This window comes from Haliotis rubra, unplaced genomic scaffold (assembly GCF_003918875.1).
Source record: "Haliotis rubra isolate DU_JTF1 unplaced genomic scaffold, ASM391887v1 Scf135, whole genome shotgun sequence".
Lineage (NCBI taxonomy): Eukaryota > Metazoa > Mollusca > Gastropoda > Lepetellida > Haliotidae > Haliotis > Haliotis rubra.
Genome location: NW_025765281.1, coordinates 913785 through 931742, shown reverse-complemented (window position 1 = coordinate 931742; position 17958 = coordinate 913785). Strand labels below are relative to the sequence as shown.

The 17958-nt window shown below is 44.3% G+C and overlaps 1 protein-coding gene across 1 annotated transcript in view; it reads left to right on the top strand.

Moving 5' to 3' along the window:
- Positions 1-17958, top strand: part of LOC124267938 (protein virilizer homolog) — a 54461-nt gene that overhangs the window by 14813 nt on the left and 21690 nt on the right. The window contains 14 exon segments of the mRNA XM_046702932.1: positions 293-1285; positions 1391-1485; positions 4457-4531; positions 4685-4774; positions 5475-5644; positions 6212-6231; positions 6234-6248; positions 7372-7532; positions 8059-8280; positions 10446-10534; positions 10774-10936; positions 11616-11713; positions 13589-13769; positions 16329-16446. Of these exon segments, the coding sequence (XP_046558888.1) occupies positions 293-1285; positions 1391-1485; positions 4457-4531; positions 4685-4774; positions 5475-5644; positions 6212-6231; positions 6234-6248; positions 7372-7532; positions 8059-8280; positions 10446-10534; positions 10774-10936; positions 11616-11713; positions 13589-13769; positions 16329-16446 (2490 nt within the window).

The following is a 17958-nucleotide window of genomic DNA, read 5'->3' as shown; positions in this document are numbered from 1 at the left end:
ACTGATTAAGTGAAGCCAGAGAATGAAGCTTCATGCTTCATATGCAACATCCATGCATGTGTCATTTTTCCCCATTGATATAGATCTGTATCATGCAATTAACCGTTTGTGTGCCTGTCTCAGACCAATTTACATCCCAGGGTATTATTGCTGAAACTACAGTAACCATAATATGAGCTGTTCCTTCATTTACTGCCAGAAATGAAGGTTACATGAAAGAATTTGAAGGAATGAATGAGAAGTGAGATGTGAAAGTAAATGTTGAGGCCTCTCATGGTGGTTATATTTGCAGAGAGCCGTGCCTCCAGCACCCCTGACTCACACCAGGAAATAGAGGTGAGGCCCCCACCCAGACCAGCGCAACAGCATCCTCTGGATCTCCTGGAACAGGCTGTGCAACAGCAGCGCCAACAGCAGCAGCTCCAGCAGCAGCAACAACAACAACAACAACTTCAGCAGCAACAGCAGCAGCAACAGCAAATTGCTCCACCCCAGTCACAACCACCATTTCTACATGCCCCTCCAACTCAGGCTCCACCTCCTCAGCCTGTGCCTCCCCCTTCTGTCCCCCTTGTCCCCCCTCCACAACCTGTCCCCCCTCCAGACATCATGTATCGCTCAGTGCCCGGGGCATTTGATGCCCCACCTCAGCCCGTTCCACCTCCAGCTGTGCTAGAACCTGTGAGAGATTTCCCTGCTATTCCATCAATAGCTCCAGTTGAGCCGCCTCATGATCCAGAGCCACATGACCAAACTCCTAGAGAGTTCCGAGACTTCCCTCCTGAACCAAAGGAGCCGTACGACTCAAGGGAGGAAACCCGTTCTCGGGACTCGTACGACTGGGACTACCATAGGGACAGGGATAGGGACCGTGATAGAGACAGGGATGTTAAGCCTCGGAGAAACTCCAGAGATAGTGACAGCCGAGATTATTCTAGTTCAAGGGAGAGCTCCCGCGAGCCTAGAGACTACCGTGATAGGGATAGAGACAGAGATTATTATAAAGACAGAGATCGCGAAAGAGAGCGGGATAGGGAGAGAGAAAGAGAACGAGAAAGGGACAGAGAACGGGAAAGAGAGAGGGAGAAACAGAGGAGGGAGGAGAGGGAACAAGAGAAGGAAAGGGAACGCCGGGCATTTGAGGAAAAAGAGTCCAGACCCCGCAGTCCTCCACAACCTCCTATTCGAAGACGATCATTTGAGCGGTCAAGGTCAAGGTCACCTATTATGCGTGAAGTGCGCCCCCCAGAACCACCACCACCTCCAGAAGAAGAAACAGAGTTGGGTATGTCTACATACATTATTGTGCATTGCAGTTTAACAGCTCGCTAAAAATATGCACTAAGAATTGTTTGATTCCTGTGTTGTTGCAAGTTAGCTTCTGTTGCAGGTGAAATCCTTGATGAGGGCCAGGATGAGATCTATGACACTCTTACCCCAGAGCAGTCTCCACTTGATGCTCTGTTTTCTGATGGAGAACTACCGGTAGGTGTGAAGGATCTTGTGTTTCTTTTGAGAAAATATAGGCATCTTGTTCTGTAAAGTGTCAGAAGGATGGATGCAGTTTTGGGGGATAAGCCTGCATGTGTTGGTAATATTTTTACATTGAAAAGAGAGGTAAATGGTCTATGATCCTGTGATTCCATGATCCTGTCTCCAGTTGTATCATCATGATCCTGGAAGGATTTTCAGTAAGTTGTATATAAAGTTTGTAGCAAGCTCATCATTTTGATGATTTCTCGACATCAACGAAGACATGCCGAATTGTTGCGTTGTCGTCAATTGCTCCTAGGGGTCGGGCGATGGTGTCACCATGCACAGATTTCCACAGGACCCCGCAGTTCGTGCTAAATGGGTTATGTTTGTGAGTGCGAAGCGAAGCATTGTGGAAGCCTGAAACAATATCTTACTTGTGTTCAGATCACTTCATGGAAGTTAAAGAATCAAAACTACTTACTAGTTGTAGTAAAATATGTATATGATTGATGACCATTAAGATTTTCCATGACACAACTTGTAACATAATGATTTCTTCCTCGGCAGCGAGGTTGTGGTCGAAGTAACAATAATACTGTGAGTAGTATTATATTGACACCCACCTCGCTTCCACGAGAGAAATTGTTATGTTATAAGCGATGTCATGCAAAATCCTATTGGCCATCAATCAAATACATATTTTACTACCAGTAGAAAGTAGTTTTGATTTTGTAACTCGTGAAAACAAACCTAAATAGCATTTATCCTCAGACTGGCCATTTTTGAAAATCATAAAGTGACGGGCTAAAGTCTGTTAGAATTAATGAGATTATGGTTTCTTTTCATCAAGTTAGAAAATCAAAACTATTTTCTACTCGTAGTTAAATATGTATTTGAATCATGGCCAAAAGGATTTTGCATGACACAACTTGTAACATAACGATTTCTTCCACGGAAGCAAGGTGGGGGTCGAAGTGACAATACCGCGCGATACATTTCTTGCTACATTCACATAGTTAACGTCCACTCACCAGTATGTAGATACTAGTCAATGCATGTCTTTATATTTGGTCTTATAATCCTAATTAGTTTATTATCATTCTTGTATGCATTTTGAAACTAAATAAAAAGCAGACGATCTGCTGATACTTATAGTGAATTTATAACAGGACTGTAATATCTAGACATTTTATAGTTTGCCAATGTGAATCATAATTCGCAACACGCCCTAGTGTATGTTGTCTGTCTCATTAGTCATTACACATCACGGCGAAAACAATGATTCTGTTGAATGCTTCGACAAATGAATAAAAACAAAATGCAAATTTTAAAATTAAAACAGATTAAAGTTATAGGAACAATGTCAGTCTATTACCTTGTTCGAGGAATGTATCCATCAATATCTACAAAAAAGTGATATATCGTTTCAGGTATTTCACATTGGTGTATAGTCTCATTGGTCACCCAAGATAGCCTGGCAACTAATCGCATAATGTCCGCCATTCTTTAAAAAAAAATTTAGTTAGCCAATAGTGAGCAATCAATAAATGTATTGGCGGTTAATCCTTTGAAAGAAGGACATTGTTTTTACGCAGACACAGACACGACAGAGTGTATTCAGTATAGATTAGTAAATCTACATACATAAACACTACTTTTTTGACAAATCCGCTGTGCAAGATAAAAGTAATTAATCAATCAGCGTGTTATCGGTTAATCCTTTGATCGATGTTTATAATGTTGAGTGTTTGCTCCAGACACAAGAAATGCCAAATGGGAACCTTTGTCGGGTAATCTAAGTGTGTTACCGCTAATTATACCTGTTATAAATTCATTAACTGACCATCAAGTGAATGATGACAAATAACATGTGTAGGTTTATACCACCTAACACGGGTAAAAACAAGGGAGTATTAATTGCTGTATTGCATGCAATTTTAATTGCATATGACAACTTATGGGCCGACACTGTTTTGAGAATACGAACAGAACTTCATTGTTGCATAAGAAATACATATAAGCATTTGCTGTGTGCTAAAACTGTATGTACCTATTTACCTAAGTAAATTTTCAGATTCTTCTAGCAATGGCAAAGTAGGGTTGTTTAGTTTACGGATTCAAATACATCAAATGTCAATGTTTAATATCATACGTAATAGACGTCATATGTTTGCATGACATGATTAAATATCGAGGTTAAAAACACACAGAAATGGGATCAATTTGGATCAGTCATTATACCATCCAGGCATTAGAAAACCTGAAAAAGCCCACAATGCTTTGATACTTTATTACAATCAGACAAGAACTACCGGGCAGGGGATATTTTCAAATAACTGCATCTGATGGGCATCCACCCTTCTTAATGTCGGACTGTTTAGGTTGAAGACATTAACCGTAACCTTGATGAGCGAGGCTGATCATTGTCTGGCTTGAACAAATAAGACCTAGCGACACCAAGCGATTTTGACAGAATCGTCTATGAAAACAAGTTGTAACTGGGAAACTAGGCAAAGCAGGAGACAGTGGATTGTGAGAACATACCGCTTTCATTTTTCACAACAGTTGTCACGATTTCAGGTTTATACAAACCTGTAAACAAGATAATTTACCCCCCTGAAATGTACATGAATTCTGCATCGGCCCTCATACCTATTCCTCATATGACGTCACAGAGACGCGCCTCTCTGATTGGTTTAAATTTCGTTCGCGGGTGAGAATTGTGCACTGTTGTCAAAAAGGTCGATTTAAGTTAATTAAAGACCGAAGTGAGTAGTTTTAATGATGGGGTTTTATTTATAACGATGCCAATTAGTGATTTATGTATTTGTACCCCCCTAGAGTATATGTGATCTTTAAGATCAGCCATTGTGTATTGACACTCACTTCCACCTGTCAGGCCATGCTATTACTGAGACTCTGTTCTCAGTGCTGTTTAGCCCAACTCACTCGTTCAATCACGTCCCACCTTTACTTCCAGGAAGGAGAGGATGGAGGCTATGAGGACATCTCATCAGAGGACGACCTCATGGGAGAGGACGCAGACATCATTCCAGTGAGTTTTATGTCAAGATAATCCCAAACAAGGAATCTTTTATTTCACATGCAGTGAGTTAAGCTCTGTGAATGCAGCTTTGAAAATATAGATGACTCTTCACTGAAATACTGTTTGAAGGAATATAGTTGTTGTGTCATTGTGTCTTTGCAGGGCATGGAGATATATGAGCTCGGTGATGAATCGTGGACGTACCCAGGATCTACTTTCAATCCACTTCATACATTCATTTCTCCACTTGCAGTAAGTTGTGTTTGGTGTTTATTGAGAAACTGTCTTCTTTCAAACAGGAGAGATACAGTTGTCATAACATACAAATCATAAGGTTGGCATGCACAGGTGGCCCAGTTGTCTGGTGTAGCAGTCTTGCTGTACAGATTTCCATCACTGCCCCAAACTATGCTTGTGGGTTTGAATCCAGTTCTGCCCTAATTATGTTTCTAGGTTTGTTTGGGGCGGTGGGGAAGCTTAGTGGTTAAAGCGTACGCTTGTCACACTGGGTACAATATGTGAAGCCCACTTCTGGTGTTCCCCAACATATTGCTGGAATATAAAATAGGTGGCGTAAAGACCATACTCACTCACTCACTCTAGGTTTGTTGGCACCATACACCTGTTCGTAGGTTTTACTCTAAGTGGCAAATGTTTGAGAGATGCATGACATTGAGCATTCTTTCCTCATTAAACTGACATGCTGCAATATAGTTTGAATGTGGCTGCCTTGGGGTTTGATAAAACTTCCCACTTCATGTTAATGTAAAGAAGTTGTGGCATTGTAGAGGTGACGTGTATTTCATGGATAATGGGATCAATAAAGAGGAAGAGGCTGTCTTGCTGGAAGTTTCTAAGTTGCATTGAATGCATTGTCAGTATAATGTAATTTCTAAAAATTATGAGTTATTTTTTTCTCATAATGCAGGCTAAATATGTGTCTATGTAACAGACTTTCTGTGACCCGTCGTCGACTGCCTATGAGCTGGAGGTAACAGCGTTGGAACAGGCAGATGACAAGTCAGGGGAGATAACTGAGGAGGGGTCAGATGAGGGGCCGGAGGATGCTGTAAAACTTGCAAACATCGTGAAGCAGTTCACTGATGATGACAAGCATGATAAGTAAGATGGAGTTATCTGATGAGGCTAAATATGATCTGCCAGTGCTGCAGTTGGTAGACATTTGGCCACCTTTTGAACTGCCATAGATCCTTTTGTTTACAACAAGAGTAGGGTAACCCTTTACAAAACATTTGCCAGACATGTAATTTCAGAATCAAGAAAAAGATGTTACTCATAAGAAAAAGGTCTTCTATTTTTTAATAAATTTGCAAGAAATGGGTTTTTAACAGTTTATCAAGTAAATCATGAAAATTCAAGAGGTCACTTTCCTATCGCTGATGTTATATGTAAAGCTGTTAGCTGGTGCCTTGGTTCCAAGTACATAGAATGTATTGAGACCTCACTGACTTGATGATTAATTGCTGATAATTAATTACAGGAGTGTTTTTGTTAACTTGCATATCACACCCCTGTTGTTGGATTGTTGATATCAGCCTGTGCTTTGACATGACCAGATTCCATTATTGATGGTTAGTTACAGGAATGTCAGCAAATTAGCCTCTATTTCTTCTTCAGTGACTCTTGTTAATCAGATTATGTGATGCTGATTCTGTGTGTGTACTTCAGGTGGGTGGAAGCTTTAGAAACTGACACAACAGGACAGGTAAGTTAGTTAGCGCTATAAAACCAAAATTAGTCAGGACTTGAAACACAATGAAGCAGTCAAATGAGCAGGCTCATCACGCAAGATGTCTATCTATGATCATGTCTATTAGATATTTATATAATTTCATACTCCTTTGCCTTGTTAGTCTATGTTTGGAGGAGGTGGTATACCAGTAGTATACTCTATGCCATAGGTTCAGCCTATGTTTGGAGGAGGTGGTATACCAGTAGTATACTCTATGCCATAGGTTCTGCCTATGTTTGGAGGAGGTGGTATACCAGTAGTATACTCTATGCCATAGGTTCCGCCTGTGTTTGGAGGATGTGGTATACCAGTAGTATACTCTATGCCATAGGTTCAGCCTGTGTTTGGAGGAGGTGGTATACCAGTAGTATACTCTATGCCATAGGTTCCGCCTGTGTTTGGAGGATGTGGTATACCAGTAGTATACTCTATGCCATAGGTTCAGCCTGTGTTTGGAGGAGGTGGTATACCAGTAGTATACTCTATGCCATAGGTTCAGCCTGTGTTTGGAGGAGGTGGTATACCAGTAGTATACTCTATGCTATAGGTTCTGCCTGTGTTTGGAGGAGGTGGTATACCAGTAGTATACTCTATGCTATAGGTTCTGCCTGTGTTTGGAGGAGGTGGTATACCAGTAGTATACTCTATGCTATAGGTTCTGCCTGTGTTTGGAGGAGGTGGTATACCAGTAGTATACTCTATGCCATAGGTTCCGTTTATGTTTGGAGGAGGTGGTATACCAGTAGTATACTCTATGCCATAGGTTCAGCCTGTGTTTGGAGGAGGTGGTATACCAGTAGTATACTCTATGCCATAGGTTCCACCTATGTATGGAGGAGGTGGTATACCAGTAGTATACTCTATGCCATAGGTTCCACCTATGTATGGAGGAGGTGGTATACCAGTAGTATACTCTATGCCATAGGTTCCACCTATGTATGGAGGAGGTGGTATACCAGTAGTATACTCTATGCCATAGGTTCCAGTGTCATTTCCAGTTGTGAAGCCATTTCCTAGTTGGACATTGCTTGTAAATTGCTCCACATGTGTAAACTATACTTCTTCATTCCTGTAGCATTCAATCTCTTCTGTCCAGATGTGTTGAATACACTCATGATGTGGGCAATGGATGGCCTTGACCTTGAACAAGCCATGCAGCAACCGGAGTCCGCGTTTAAAGTGCGGCACCTGAAGATGGGGATACGTCTAGCTGGGAGTCTGTGCAGCCTCAGTCCGGACATGGCACTCAACATGCTGGTGAGTCATGCAGTGTTGTCTCACATCACTCAATAGTTATCGTGAACTACTTCAATCATCATCATCATCATCATCATCATCATACATGTACAATGTGTCTAGTGGTTTATCAATACATGAATACAGTATTGAAGTTGTGTGACTTGGTTTCACTTAAATACCATTTAAAGTGCCTTAAAACAATACTACACTCACTTGCTCACTCACTCGACCCGTGAAGATATGGGGTAGAATAGGTCTTCAGCAACCCATGCTTGCCACAAAAGGCGACTATGCTTGTCGTAAGAGGCGACAATTTCAGGATCGGGTGGTCAGGCTTGCTGACTTGGTTGACACATGTGATTGTATCCCAAATGCACAGTACAATACTCATGCTGTTGATCACTCGATTGTCTGGCCCAGACTCGATTATTTACAGACCGCCGCCATATAGCTGGAATATTGCTGAGTGCGGCGTAAAAATTAACTCACTCTCGCTCGCTCACACACTCACTCACTCACTCAACCTTTGTAACATGTTTTACAGAAGCGCGATGTCCAGCACAAGCTGCTTGACCTGTTCTTGTCCCCGTACATGGCATTCAGCGTGAAGCAGCAGATCGTAACAGCTCTAGACAAGACGCTGTGCTTCTCCAGCGGTCTGCTGTGGTTCCTTGGTAAACACCCCCAGCAGTCTGTGAAGAAGGAGGACGGCACGGAGGCAGTGTGCTGCTACAGGAGACTCATGGACATCATGCTCACCAAACAGGTAAACTTGGGGTCCTTGTTGTTTGTTTGGCACAATGGAGGAATGGGTAAAGTGGAGGAGTGGGTACTTTAGTGTGAAGTGTGTGTTGAGCAGCGTCTTTAGTACCCACAACTTTCTTTCTTTGCTGCTCAATACATGTGATCAGAGAATCAAGAGAGAGAAACCATGGTATTAATATAATTGTGTCCATATCAAGAAATGTTCACGTAACAGGTAGCTAGCCTTGGCTTCCCATGCTGTAGGTGGATGAGTGACTTCTCCAGCATGTATTGAACACCAGTATCTGAAAATACTCCCACTGCAAGGTGGCACATGGTGCTATAACTGAAATACTCCCTAATACGGCTGCAACACCGTGTTATAACTGAGATACTCCCTCATCAAGCTGCAACACCCTGTTATAACTGAGATACTGCCTCATCAAGCTGCAACACCGTGTTATAACTGAGATACTCCCTCATCAAGCTGCAACACCATGTTATAACTGAAATACTCCCTCATCAAGCTGCAACACTGTGTTATAACTGAAATACTCCCTCATCAAGCTGCAGCTCCGTGTTATAACTGAGATACTCCCTCATCAAGCTGCAACACAACACCGTGTTATAACTGAGATACTCCCTCATCAAGCTGCAACACCGTGTTATAACTGAGATACTCCCTCATCAAGCTGCAACACCGTGTTATAGCTGAGATACTCCCTCATCAAGCTGCAACACCGTGTTATAACTGAAATACTCCCTCATCAAGCTGCAACACTGTGTTATAACTGAGATACTCCCTCATCAAGCTGCAACACCGTGTTATAACTGAGATACTCCCTCATCAAGCTGCAACTCCATGTTATAACTGAGATACTCCCTCATCAAGCTGCAACACCGTGTTATAACTGAGATACTCCCTCATCAAGCTGCAACCCGTGTTATAACTGAGATACTCCCTCATCAAGCTGCAACACCGTGTTATAACTGAGATACTCCCTCATCAAGCTGCTACACCGTGTTATAACTGAGATACTCCCTCATCAAGCTGCAACACTGTGTTATAACTGAAATACTCCCTCATCAAGCTGCAACACCGTGTTACAGCTGAAATACTCCACCAAGCTGCAACACTGTGTTATAACTGAGATACTCCCTCATAAAGCTGCAACACGGTGTTATAACTGAGATACTCCCTCATCAAGCTGTAACACTGTGTTATAGCTGAGATACTCCCTCATCAAGCTGCAACACTGTGTTATAGCTGAGATACTCCCTCATCAAGCTGCAACACCGTGTTATAGCTGAGATACTCCCTCATCAAGCTGCAACACTGTGTTATAACTGAAATACTCCCTCATCAAGCTGCAACACCATGTTATAGCTGAGATACTCCCTCATCAAGCTGCAACACCATGTTATAGCTGAGATATTCCCTCATCAAGCTGCAACACCGTGTTATAACTGAAATACTCCCTCATGAAGCTGCAACACTGTTATAACTGAAATACTCCCTCATCAAGCTGCAACACCGTGTTATAACTGAAATACTCCCTCATCAAGCTGCAACACCGTGTTATAACTGAGATACTCCCTCATCAAGCTGCAACACCGTGTTATAGCTGAGATACTTCTTAAACAAGTTGTAACGGTGTCTTAACTGAAATACTCCCTCATCAAGCTGCAACACCGTGTTATAGCTGAAATACTCCCTCATCAAGCTGCAACACCGTGTTATAACTGAAATACTCCCTCATCAAGCTGCAACACTGTGTTATAACTGAAATACTCCCTCATCAAGCTGCAACACCGTGTTATAGCTGAGATACTTCTTAAACAAGTTGGAATGGTGTCATAACTGAAATACTCCCTCATCAAGCTGCAACACCGTGTTATAGCTGAAATACTCCCTCATCAAGCTGCAACACCGTGTTATAGCTGAGATACTTCTTAAACAAGTTGGAACGGTGTCATAACTGAAATACTCTCACACTGTGAAGCATCTGATCTATTCCAACCTGAAGCTGAAATGATGTCACATAAGTGGAATACTCTTACAGTGCATCTCAAGTCCATCTAACAGAAAGTAACAATGGTAACAGTAGTGCAACAATTCAAGCCTTGTGTTAGAATTTTAATCAAAGTGTGTACTGGTTGTAAAATGGTTTATTTTAATTATTTCAGTTGGCCAGGACAAGCATTGCATTGACTGCTCTGAGTCGGAAAATCCACACCTTTGACTTGTTCCAGAATCTGACCCACATTATAGACCAGTAAGTATCAGACACACCTCCCACATAATTAGGGGGTGCTCTTTCTCAGTGAGGGGCTTAATGACACAGTGACTGGACAAATGGTAGTACACATTCCCAGTTTGAATTTGAAATTTTCCAATTCTTCTGAAGTTATGCTCATGCTTGATTTTGACCAAGGGCCACCCATTTGAAATACTTGATAATCCCTGTGATGTTGTTAGGGTAGCAATATCTATGAAGCTGTGATGTGTTTTCAGCGTACTGGATACCCTACCCCCTCTGGAAGATGATGATATGAAGGGGGCAGAGGGAGAGGGGGAGCAGACGCCACCCCCCTGCATGGAGGAGGAGGACGTGGACAAGTTGGTGGCTGCCTTAAAGGAATTAACCAAGGTCTTCATGCATGCAGCTGACCTCATTGTGAGTATAGACAGGGCAAGGAAGGAGGCAACAATGAGGACTGGCGACAGTAGGGGAGGGTAGAGAACAGAAATGGCAGCAGCAGTATGAAGGACAGAATTAAGGTGGGGAGTGGGGGAGGGAAATTAAGGTTTGGGGGATTGTAAGGTGAGGGACAGCAGTGAGGATTGGGACCACAGTAGGGGAGGAGGAGAGATGGGAGGAGAAGGGTTGGGGACAGCAGGATGAAAGTGGGACCCAAGATTAGGGTTGGGGCAGTAAGGTGGGGAGGTGGGGGACAACAGTGAGGATTGGGACCCAGTAAAGGAGGGTAAGCAGCAGGATGAAGGGCAAGATTAGGGTTGGGGGACAGTAAGGGGAGGAACATCAGGTACAAAAAGAGGTAATGGGCAGCAGGTAGGCCTGCAACAGTAGGGATTGGGGCATCAAAAGTGAAGGGTAACAGTGCCCATGATGGAAGGGAAGTGGGACTGGGGAGGGACAACTTGGGCAACAAAGAAGTAGGCTAGGGGCAGCAATGTGGTTCCAGGGTTCTGAGGGAAAAGACAAGTGGATTAGGGATGACAGGAATGGGAAGGGTCAACAAGCTGGGTCAAGAGTAGGTATGGGGCAATAGATGGCACAACGGGGTCATATGGGTTTTACAAATTCTAAGACCCTTCCCTGAATTTTGTTCCAGGCTCAGCCACGTCGTGGGCTTCCTGGGACTCATGTGTTCTCCTCAGGAGAGCCTCCTGTAGATCCTCTGCCCAGCCTCTTCCATACAGCTTATGAGTGGTGAGTTGTCTTTCAAATAGCCAACCTCTATTAGTAATAGATTTCTGTTGTTGTCATCACTCACAGAGTAGGTTTTCAACAGGTGTTCTCGTCCCTGCACAACAGTAGTCAGGAAAAGTCAGTGTTTACCACTGTGTGCCCTTGTAAACAGTTTATAAACCAGAGGGCTAGATTTGGATGCCCTCAACATCTACCAGGTCAGTGTCAGACCTATCCACATCTGTTTACAGTATGTAGTGTGATATAGTAACTATTGTTCACTTTTTCTCTATGTAAGAGTCGGCAGTCAGCTTCCATGGTTCCTGTGGCATGTTAAGTCGTAGGCAGCAGTCAGCTTCCATGGTTCCTGTGGCATGTTAAGTTGTAGGCAGCAGTCAGCTTCCATGGTTCCTGTGGCATGTTAAGTTGTAGGCAGCAGTCCGCTTCCATGGTTCCTGTGGCATGTTAAGTTGTAGGCAGCAGTCAGCTTCCATGGTTCCTGTGGCATGTTAAGTTGTAGGCAGCAGTCCGCTTCCATGGTTCCTGTGGCATGTTAAGTTGTAGGCAGCAGTCAGCTTCCATGGTTCCTGTGGCATGTTAAGTTGTAGGCAGCAGTCCGCTTCCATGGTTCCTGTGGCATGTTAAGTCGTAGGCAGCAGTCCGCTTCCATGGTTCCTGTGGCATGTTAAAGTTGTAGGCAGCAGTCAGCTTCCATGGTTCCTGTGGCATGTTAAGTTGTAGGCAGCAGTCAGCTTCCATGGTTCCTGTGGCATGTTAAGTTACGTAGGCAGCAGTCCGCTTCCATGGTTCCTGTGGCATGTTAAGTCGTAGGCAGCAGTCCGCTTCCATGGTTCCTGTGGCATGTTAAGTCGTAGGCAGCAGTCGCTTCCATGGTTCCTGTGGCATGTTAAGTAAGTGTAGGCAGCAGTCCGCTTCCATGGTTCCTGTGGCATGTTAAGTTAAGTAGGCAGCAGTCCGCTTCCATGGTTCCTGTGGCATGTTAAGTAAGTAGGCAGCAGTCCAGCTTCCATGGTTCCTGTGGCATGTTAAGTCGTAGGCAGCAGTCAGCTTCCATGGTTCCTGTGGCATGTTAAGTTAAGTAGGCAGCAGTCCAGCTTCCATGGTTCCTGTGGCATGTTAAATTCGTAGGCAGCAGTCAGCTTCCATGGTTCCTGTGGCACGTTAAGTCGTAGGCAGCAGTCAGCTTCCATGGTTCCTGTGGCATGTTAAGTCGTAGGCAGCAGTCCGCTTCCATGGTTCCTGTGGCATGTTAAGTCGTAGGCAGCAGTCAGCTTCCATGGTTCCTGTGGCATGTTAAGTCGTAGGCAGCAGTCCGCTTCCATGGTTCCTGTGGCATGTTAAGTCGTAGGCAGCAGTTCAGCTTCCATGGTTCCTGTGGCATGTTAAGTCGTAGGCAGCAGTCAGCTTCCATGGTTCCTGTGGCACGTTAAGTCGTAGGCAGCAGTCCGCTTCCATGGTTCCTGTGGCATGTTAAGTCGTAGGCAGCAGTCAGCTTCCATGGTTCCTGTGGCATGTTAAGTTGTAGGCAGCAGGTGGCTTTGGTGTGACTACATGTGTATCTTTGGGTGAAATTCCCTCGACAGATTATTATGGCAGGTATTTAAGGATCATCCAGCTTAAATATGACTAAACTGAATACATGGGTGGCTGTATTTTAATTGCTCCTAATACTCAGAAGTAACACAGACCATGAAATATATTCATGGATAGTGTGTTTTGTATGAGATACTGCCTAAAAGGTATATCTCTGAACACAGTTGAAGTTATCCTAAGGAACAATATAAATTGCTGCTTCAAGTCCAAGATTATGAAAACAACAATCAATCATTCTGCTGTGTCTTTGTGGTGGAATGTTGTGAGTTACGTGTGTTTTAGTCGCCTGCTGGAGAGTATCTTCGTGTTGACGTCAACGCCAGCAACGTCGAGTCAGCCGAGCATCTTCACCGCGGTACAGAAGCTGCTGCTGCACCTCATCAAGACTCAGCAGGGCCTGCTGTTTCTCAGCTGGAAGCCGGACACAACCAACGGCATCATCAGGTCTCTCATTCAGATGACCGTGAGTTTCCCAGGAAGCTAAGATCTCCTTGATGCACTGTTCAACAAATCTTTTTCCATGGAGGGAACATAGTGTTTAAAATATTTGCCTGTCAAGCTCTCGGTCGATTTCCTACGTGGAAGGCTCCCGATGAAGCTCATATCTAGAGTTCCCGAACGTGAAATTCCTAAAATATTTCTAACAATGGTGTAAAACCATCCTCACTCATTCACACACTGCTTCTTCTTCAACTGATTTGACTTCTCATCATCACATGATGTGATACTAGGGACATTGGTGTAAAATATTAGTCTCACATACACATGAAAATAACCAGTGGGATTTTCTGTCAGTTGGACCTTCGAATCCCATGCTTGTCGGTTAGATGTTTGGTGGGCACAATAGTGGATCATTACTGACCCAGACAACCTTCAGCTGTCACTGATGGTGGAATCAGAGCCTATGTTCGGGGTGATATGCATGTTATATGTACTTCCGAATTGACACAGATTATGTCCCTGTGAGATTGTGTGACTGTCCCAGTGAGATTGTGTGACTGTCCCAGTGAGATTGTGTGACTGTCCCTGTGGGATTGTGTGACTGTCCCTGTGGGATTGTGTGACTGTCCCTGTGAGATTGTGTGACAGTCCCAGTGAGATTGTGTGACTGTCCCTGTGGGATTGTGTGACTGTCCCAGTGAGATTGTGTGACTGTCCCTGTGGGATTGTGTGACTGTCCCTGTGGGATTGTGTGACTGTCCCTGTGAGATTGTGTGACTGTCCCTGTGAGATTGTGTGACTGTCCCAGTGAGATTGTGTGACTGCCCCTGTGAGATTGTGTGACTGTCCCTGTGACTGTCCCTGTGAGATTGTGTGGCTGTGAGATTGTGTGGCTGTGAGATTGTGCGGCTGTGGGATTGTGTGACTGTGAGATTGGGTGGCTGTGGGATTGTGTGACTATGAGATTGTGTGGATGTGGGATTGTGTTGCTGTGAGATTGTGTGGCTGTGGGATTGTGTGGCTGTGGGATTGTGCGGCTGTGAGATTGTGTGACTGTGAGATTGTGTGACTGAGATTGTGTGGCTGTGGGATGATTGTGAGGCTGTGGGATTGTGTGACTGTGGGATGATTGTGAGGCTGTGGGATTGTGTGACTGTGGGATGATTGTGTGGCTGTGAGATTTTGTGACTGTGGGATTGTGTGGCTGTGGGATTGTGTGACTGTGAGATTGTGTGGCTGTGGGATAGTGTGACTGTGGGATGATTGTGTGGATGTGGGATTGTGTGACTGTGAGATTGTGTGACTGAGATTGTGTGGCTGTGGGATAGTGTGACTGGGATGATTGTGTGGATGTGGGATTGTGTGACTGAGATTGTGTGACTGAGATTGTGTGACTGTGAGATTGTGTGACTGTGAGATTTTGTGACTGTGGGATAGTGTGACTGTGGGATGATTGTGAAGCTGTGGGATTCTGTGAGTGTGAGATTGTGTGGCTGTGAGATTTTGTTACTGTGGGATTGTGTGGCTGTGAGTTTTTGTGACTGTTGGATTGTGTGGCTGTGGGATAGTTTGACTGTGAGACTGTGGATTGTGTGGCTGTGGGATTGTGTGACTGTGGGGATTGTGTGACTGTGGGATGATTGAGATTGTGGATGTGGGATTGTGTGACTGTGAGATTGTTGTGTGACTGTGTGATGTGATTGTGACTGTGAGATTCTGTGACTGTGAGATTGTGTGGCTGTGAGATTTTGTTACTGTGGGATTGTGTGAGACTGTGAGATTTGTTAGATTGTGTGGCTTTGTGACTGTGGGATGTGACTGTGATTGACTGTGGGATAGTGTGATTGATTGTGGATTTGGGATTGTGTTACTGTGGCATTCTGTGACTGTGAGATTGTGTGGCTGTGACTTTGAGATTGTGTGGCTGTGAGATTGTGTGGCTGTGAGATTGTGACTTTGAGATTGTGTGACTGTGACTGTGAGATTGTGTGACTATGACATTGTGTGGCTGTAAGATTGTGTGACTGTGAGATTGTGTGGTTGTGGGATTGTGTGACTGACTGTGAGATTGTGTGACTGTGACTGAGATTGTGTGACTGTGAGATTGTGACTTTGAGATTGTGTGACTTTGATTATGAGATTGTGTGACTGTGACTGTGACATTGTGGGATTGTGTCTTTGAGATTGTGTGGCTGTGGGATTGTGTAGCTGTGGGATTGTGTGACTGTGACTTTGAGATTGTGTGACTGTGATATTGTGGGATTGGGATTGTGTGACTGAGATTGTGTGACTGTGAGATTGTGTGGCTGTTACTTTGAGATTGTAGGAATGGGGGTTTGTGTGGCTGTGACTTTGAGATTGTGTGACTGTGAGATTGTGTGACTGTGACTTTGAGATTGTAGGAATGTGGGATTGTGTGACAGTGACTGTGGCTGTGACAGAGACCGTGTGACTGTGTCCCGCCATATAGTTCGAATATTGCTGAGTATGGCGTTAAACAACAAACCGAGACCGCGGCTGTGACTGTGTGGCTGAGACTGTGACTGAGACATGATGCTGATACTGATGATGGTTTTACCAGGAGGACAGCCCGGAGGAGGGTGTGGACGACATGCCGGCCCGCCAGCTGGGGTTGGAACTGGTGTACCACCTACAGACTCTCCAGTACGTCGACCATCTCCTGGAATACCACAACAAGCGTAAGTAGGGTTCTGGAATCTCAATAACTCTGGATAGAAAACAGCCCTAGCACTCTTATTGCTATTTTCACAAGGCGTCTTGGCTTGATCCGATTGGAAAACTGGCAGCTTGGCTGAATGTGTGTTATGTTAACCTGGTGGCATGTGATTTTGATCATTCAACCTGTTGCTTAGCAACTGATCACTGAACTATACTGAGTCAAAAAAGAAACTTCACAAAATGTAATTTGAATAATAATGAATAATTGTTCTCTGATGATACATCTATGTAACCGAAATGGGATCCCTATCTTTCGACTCTAGAAAAACGTTAGCAAAACCCACTCAAACCCATCCATTCGTCGTGCAAATGACGTTAGTGCCAAATCAGGTTTTGCACGTGCAGTCGATCACGTGATTTTCGCATCAAAGTTTTCTTCATATGCACGTGTTTGCATTGTCCTCAAGAATTGAAAAAAACACTTTTAAACCACAGTTCTAACGGTACTTGAAATGCCACGATTGTCAAATGTGCAACCTGAACGTGCCGTTGGCATGTTGCAAGCGGGAAGATCAGTTATTGACGTCTCAAGAGCAATGGGATGCAGCCGTCGTACTGTGTATGACTTGCGAGGTCGTCTACAACACAATGGCACCACTTCTGATCGCCCAAGGTCGGGTCGTCCACGTGTGACGTCACGAGCAGAAGACAAATCAAATCGTCCCCACGTCACCTATGTGACAGATTTCTGCCAGCAGCTACGAACCAGGGCTGAGATGTTTAGAGGTCGACTGTCCTCACAGACCATTCAAAATCGGTTGCGGGCTGCCAATCTCCATTCTCGACGTCCATATCGTGGGCCAATATTGACGCCGTTTCATCAACGTCAACGTCTGCTGTGGGCCCAACGTCACCTCCGATAGACCCAGAGGGACTGGAATCGAGTCGTCTTTATCGATGAATCCAGGTTTACCCTCAGATTCGCGAGACGGCAGGCATAGAGTCTGGAGACGACGTCGTGAACGGTATGCCCAATGTTGTGTACAGGAAGTCGACAGATTCGGGGGCGGAAATTTCCTTCAAAACGCTGGAATCAACGTCATGGACTGGCCATTGAGGTCCCCTGACCTTCATCCAATAGAGCACGTTTGGGATGCACTTGGGAGAAGGTTTCGTGGTCTTAGGAACCAACCTCAGAATTTGCAGGAACTTGACGCTGCCTTGCAAGAGCAATGGCACAGAATCCCCAACCACGTGTTCACAAGCATCAGGAAGTCAATGAGGAGACGGTGTTTGGCAGTGGTGAATGCGCGGGGCAGCCATACACGATATTGAACTGAGAAATTTCGCATTTTTATTCTTGTGACTTGACATTCTGTATACCCATGTTTTTGAACGGCGGTGTAGCCTAATGGAACTGATTATGGCACTGTCAGTGTATCGAGTACATCACACAGATCTCAGCAATGAAATAATAACAATTTAACCATCTTACCATCTCTTGTTCCTTTATAGTCCCCTGAAGAAAGATT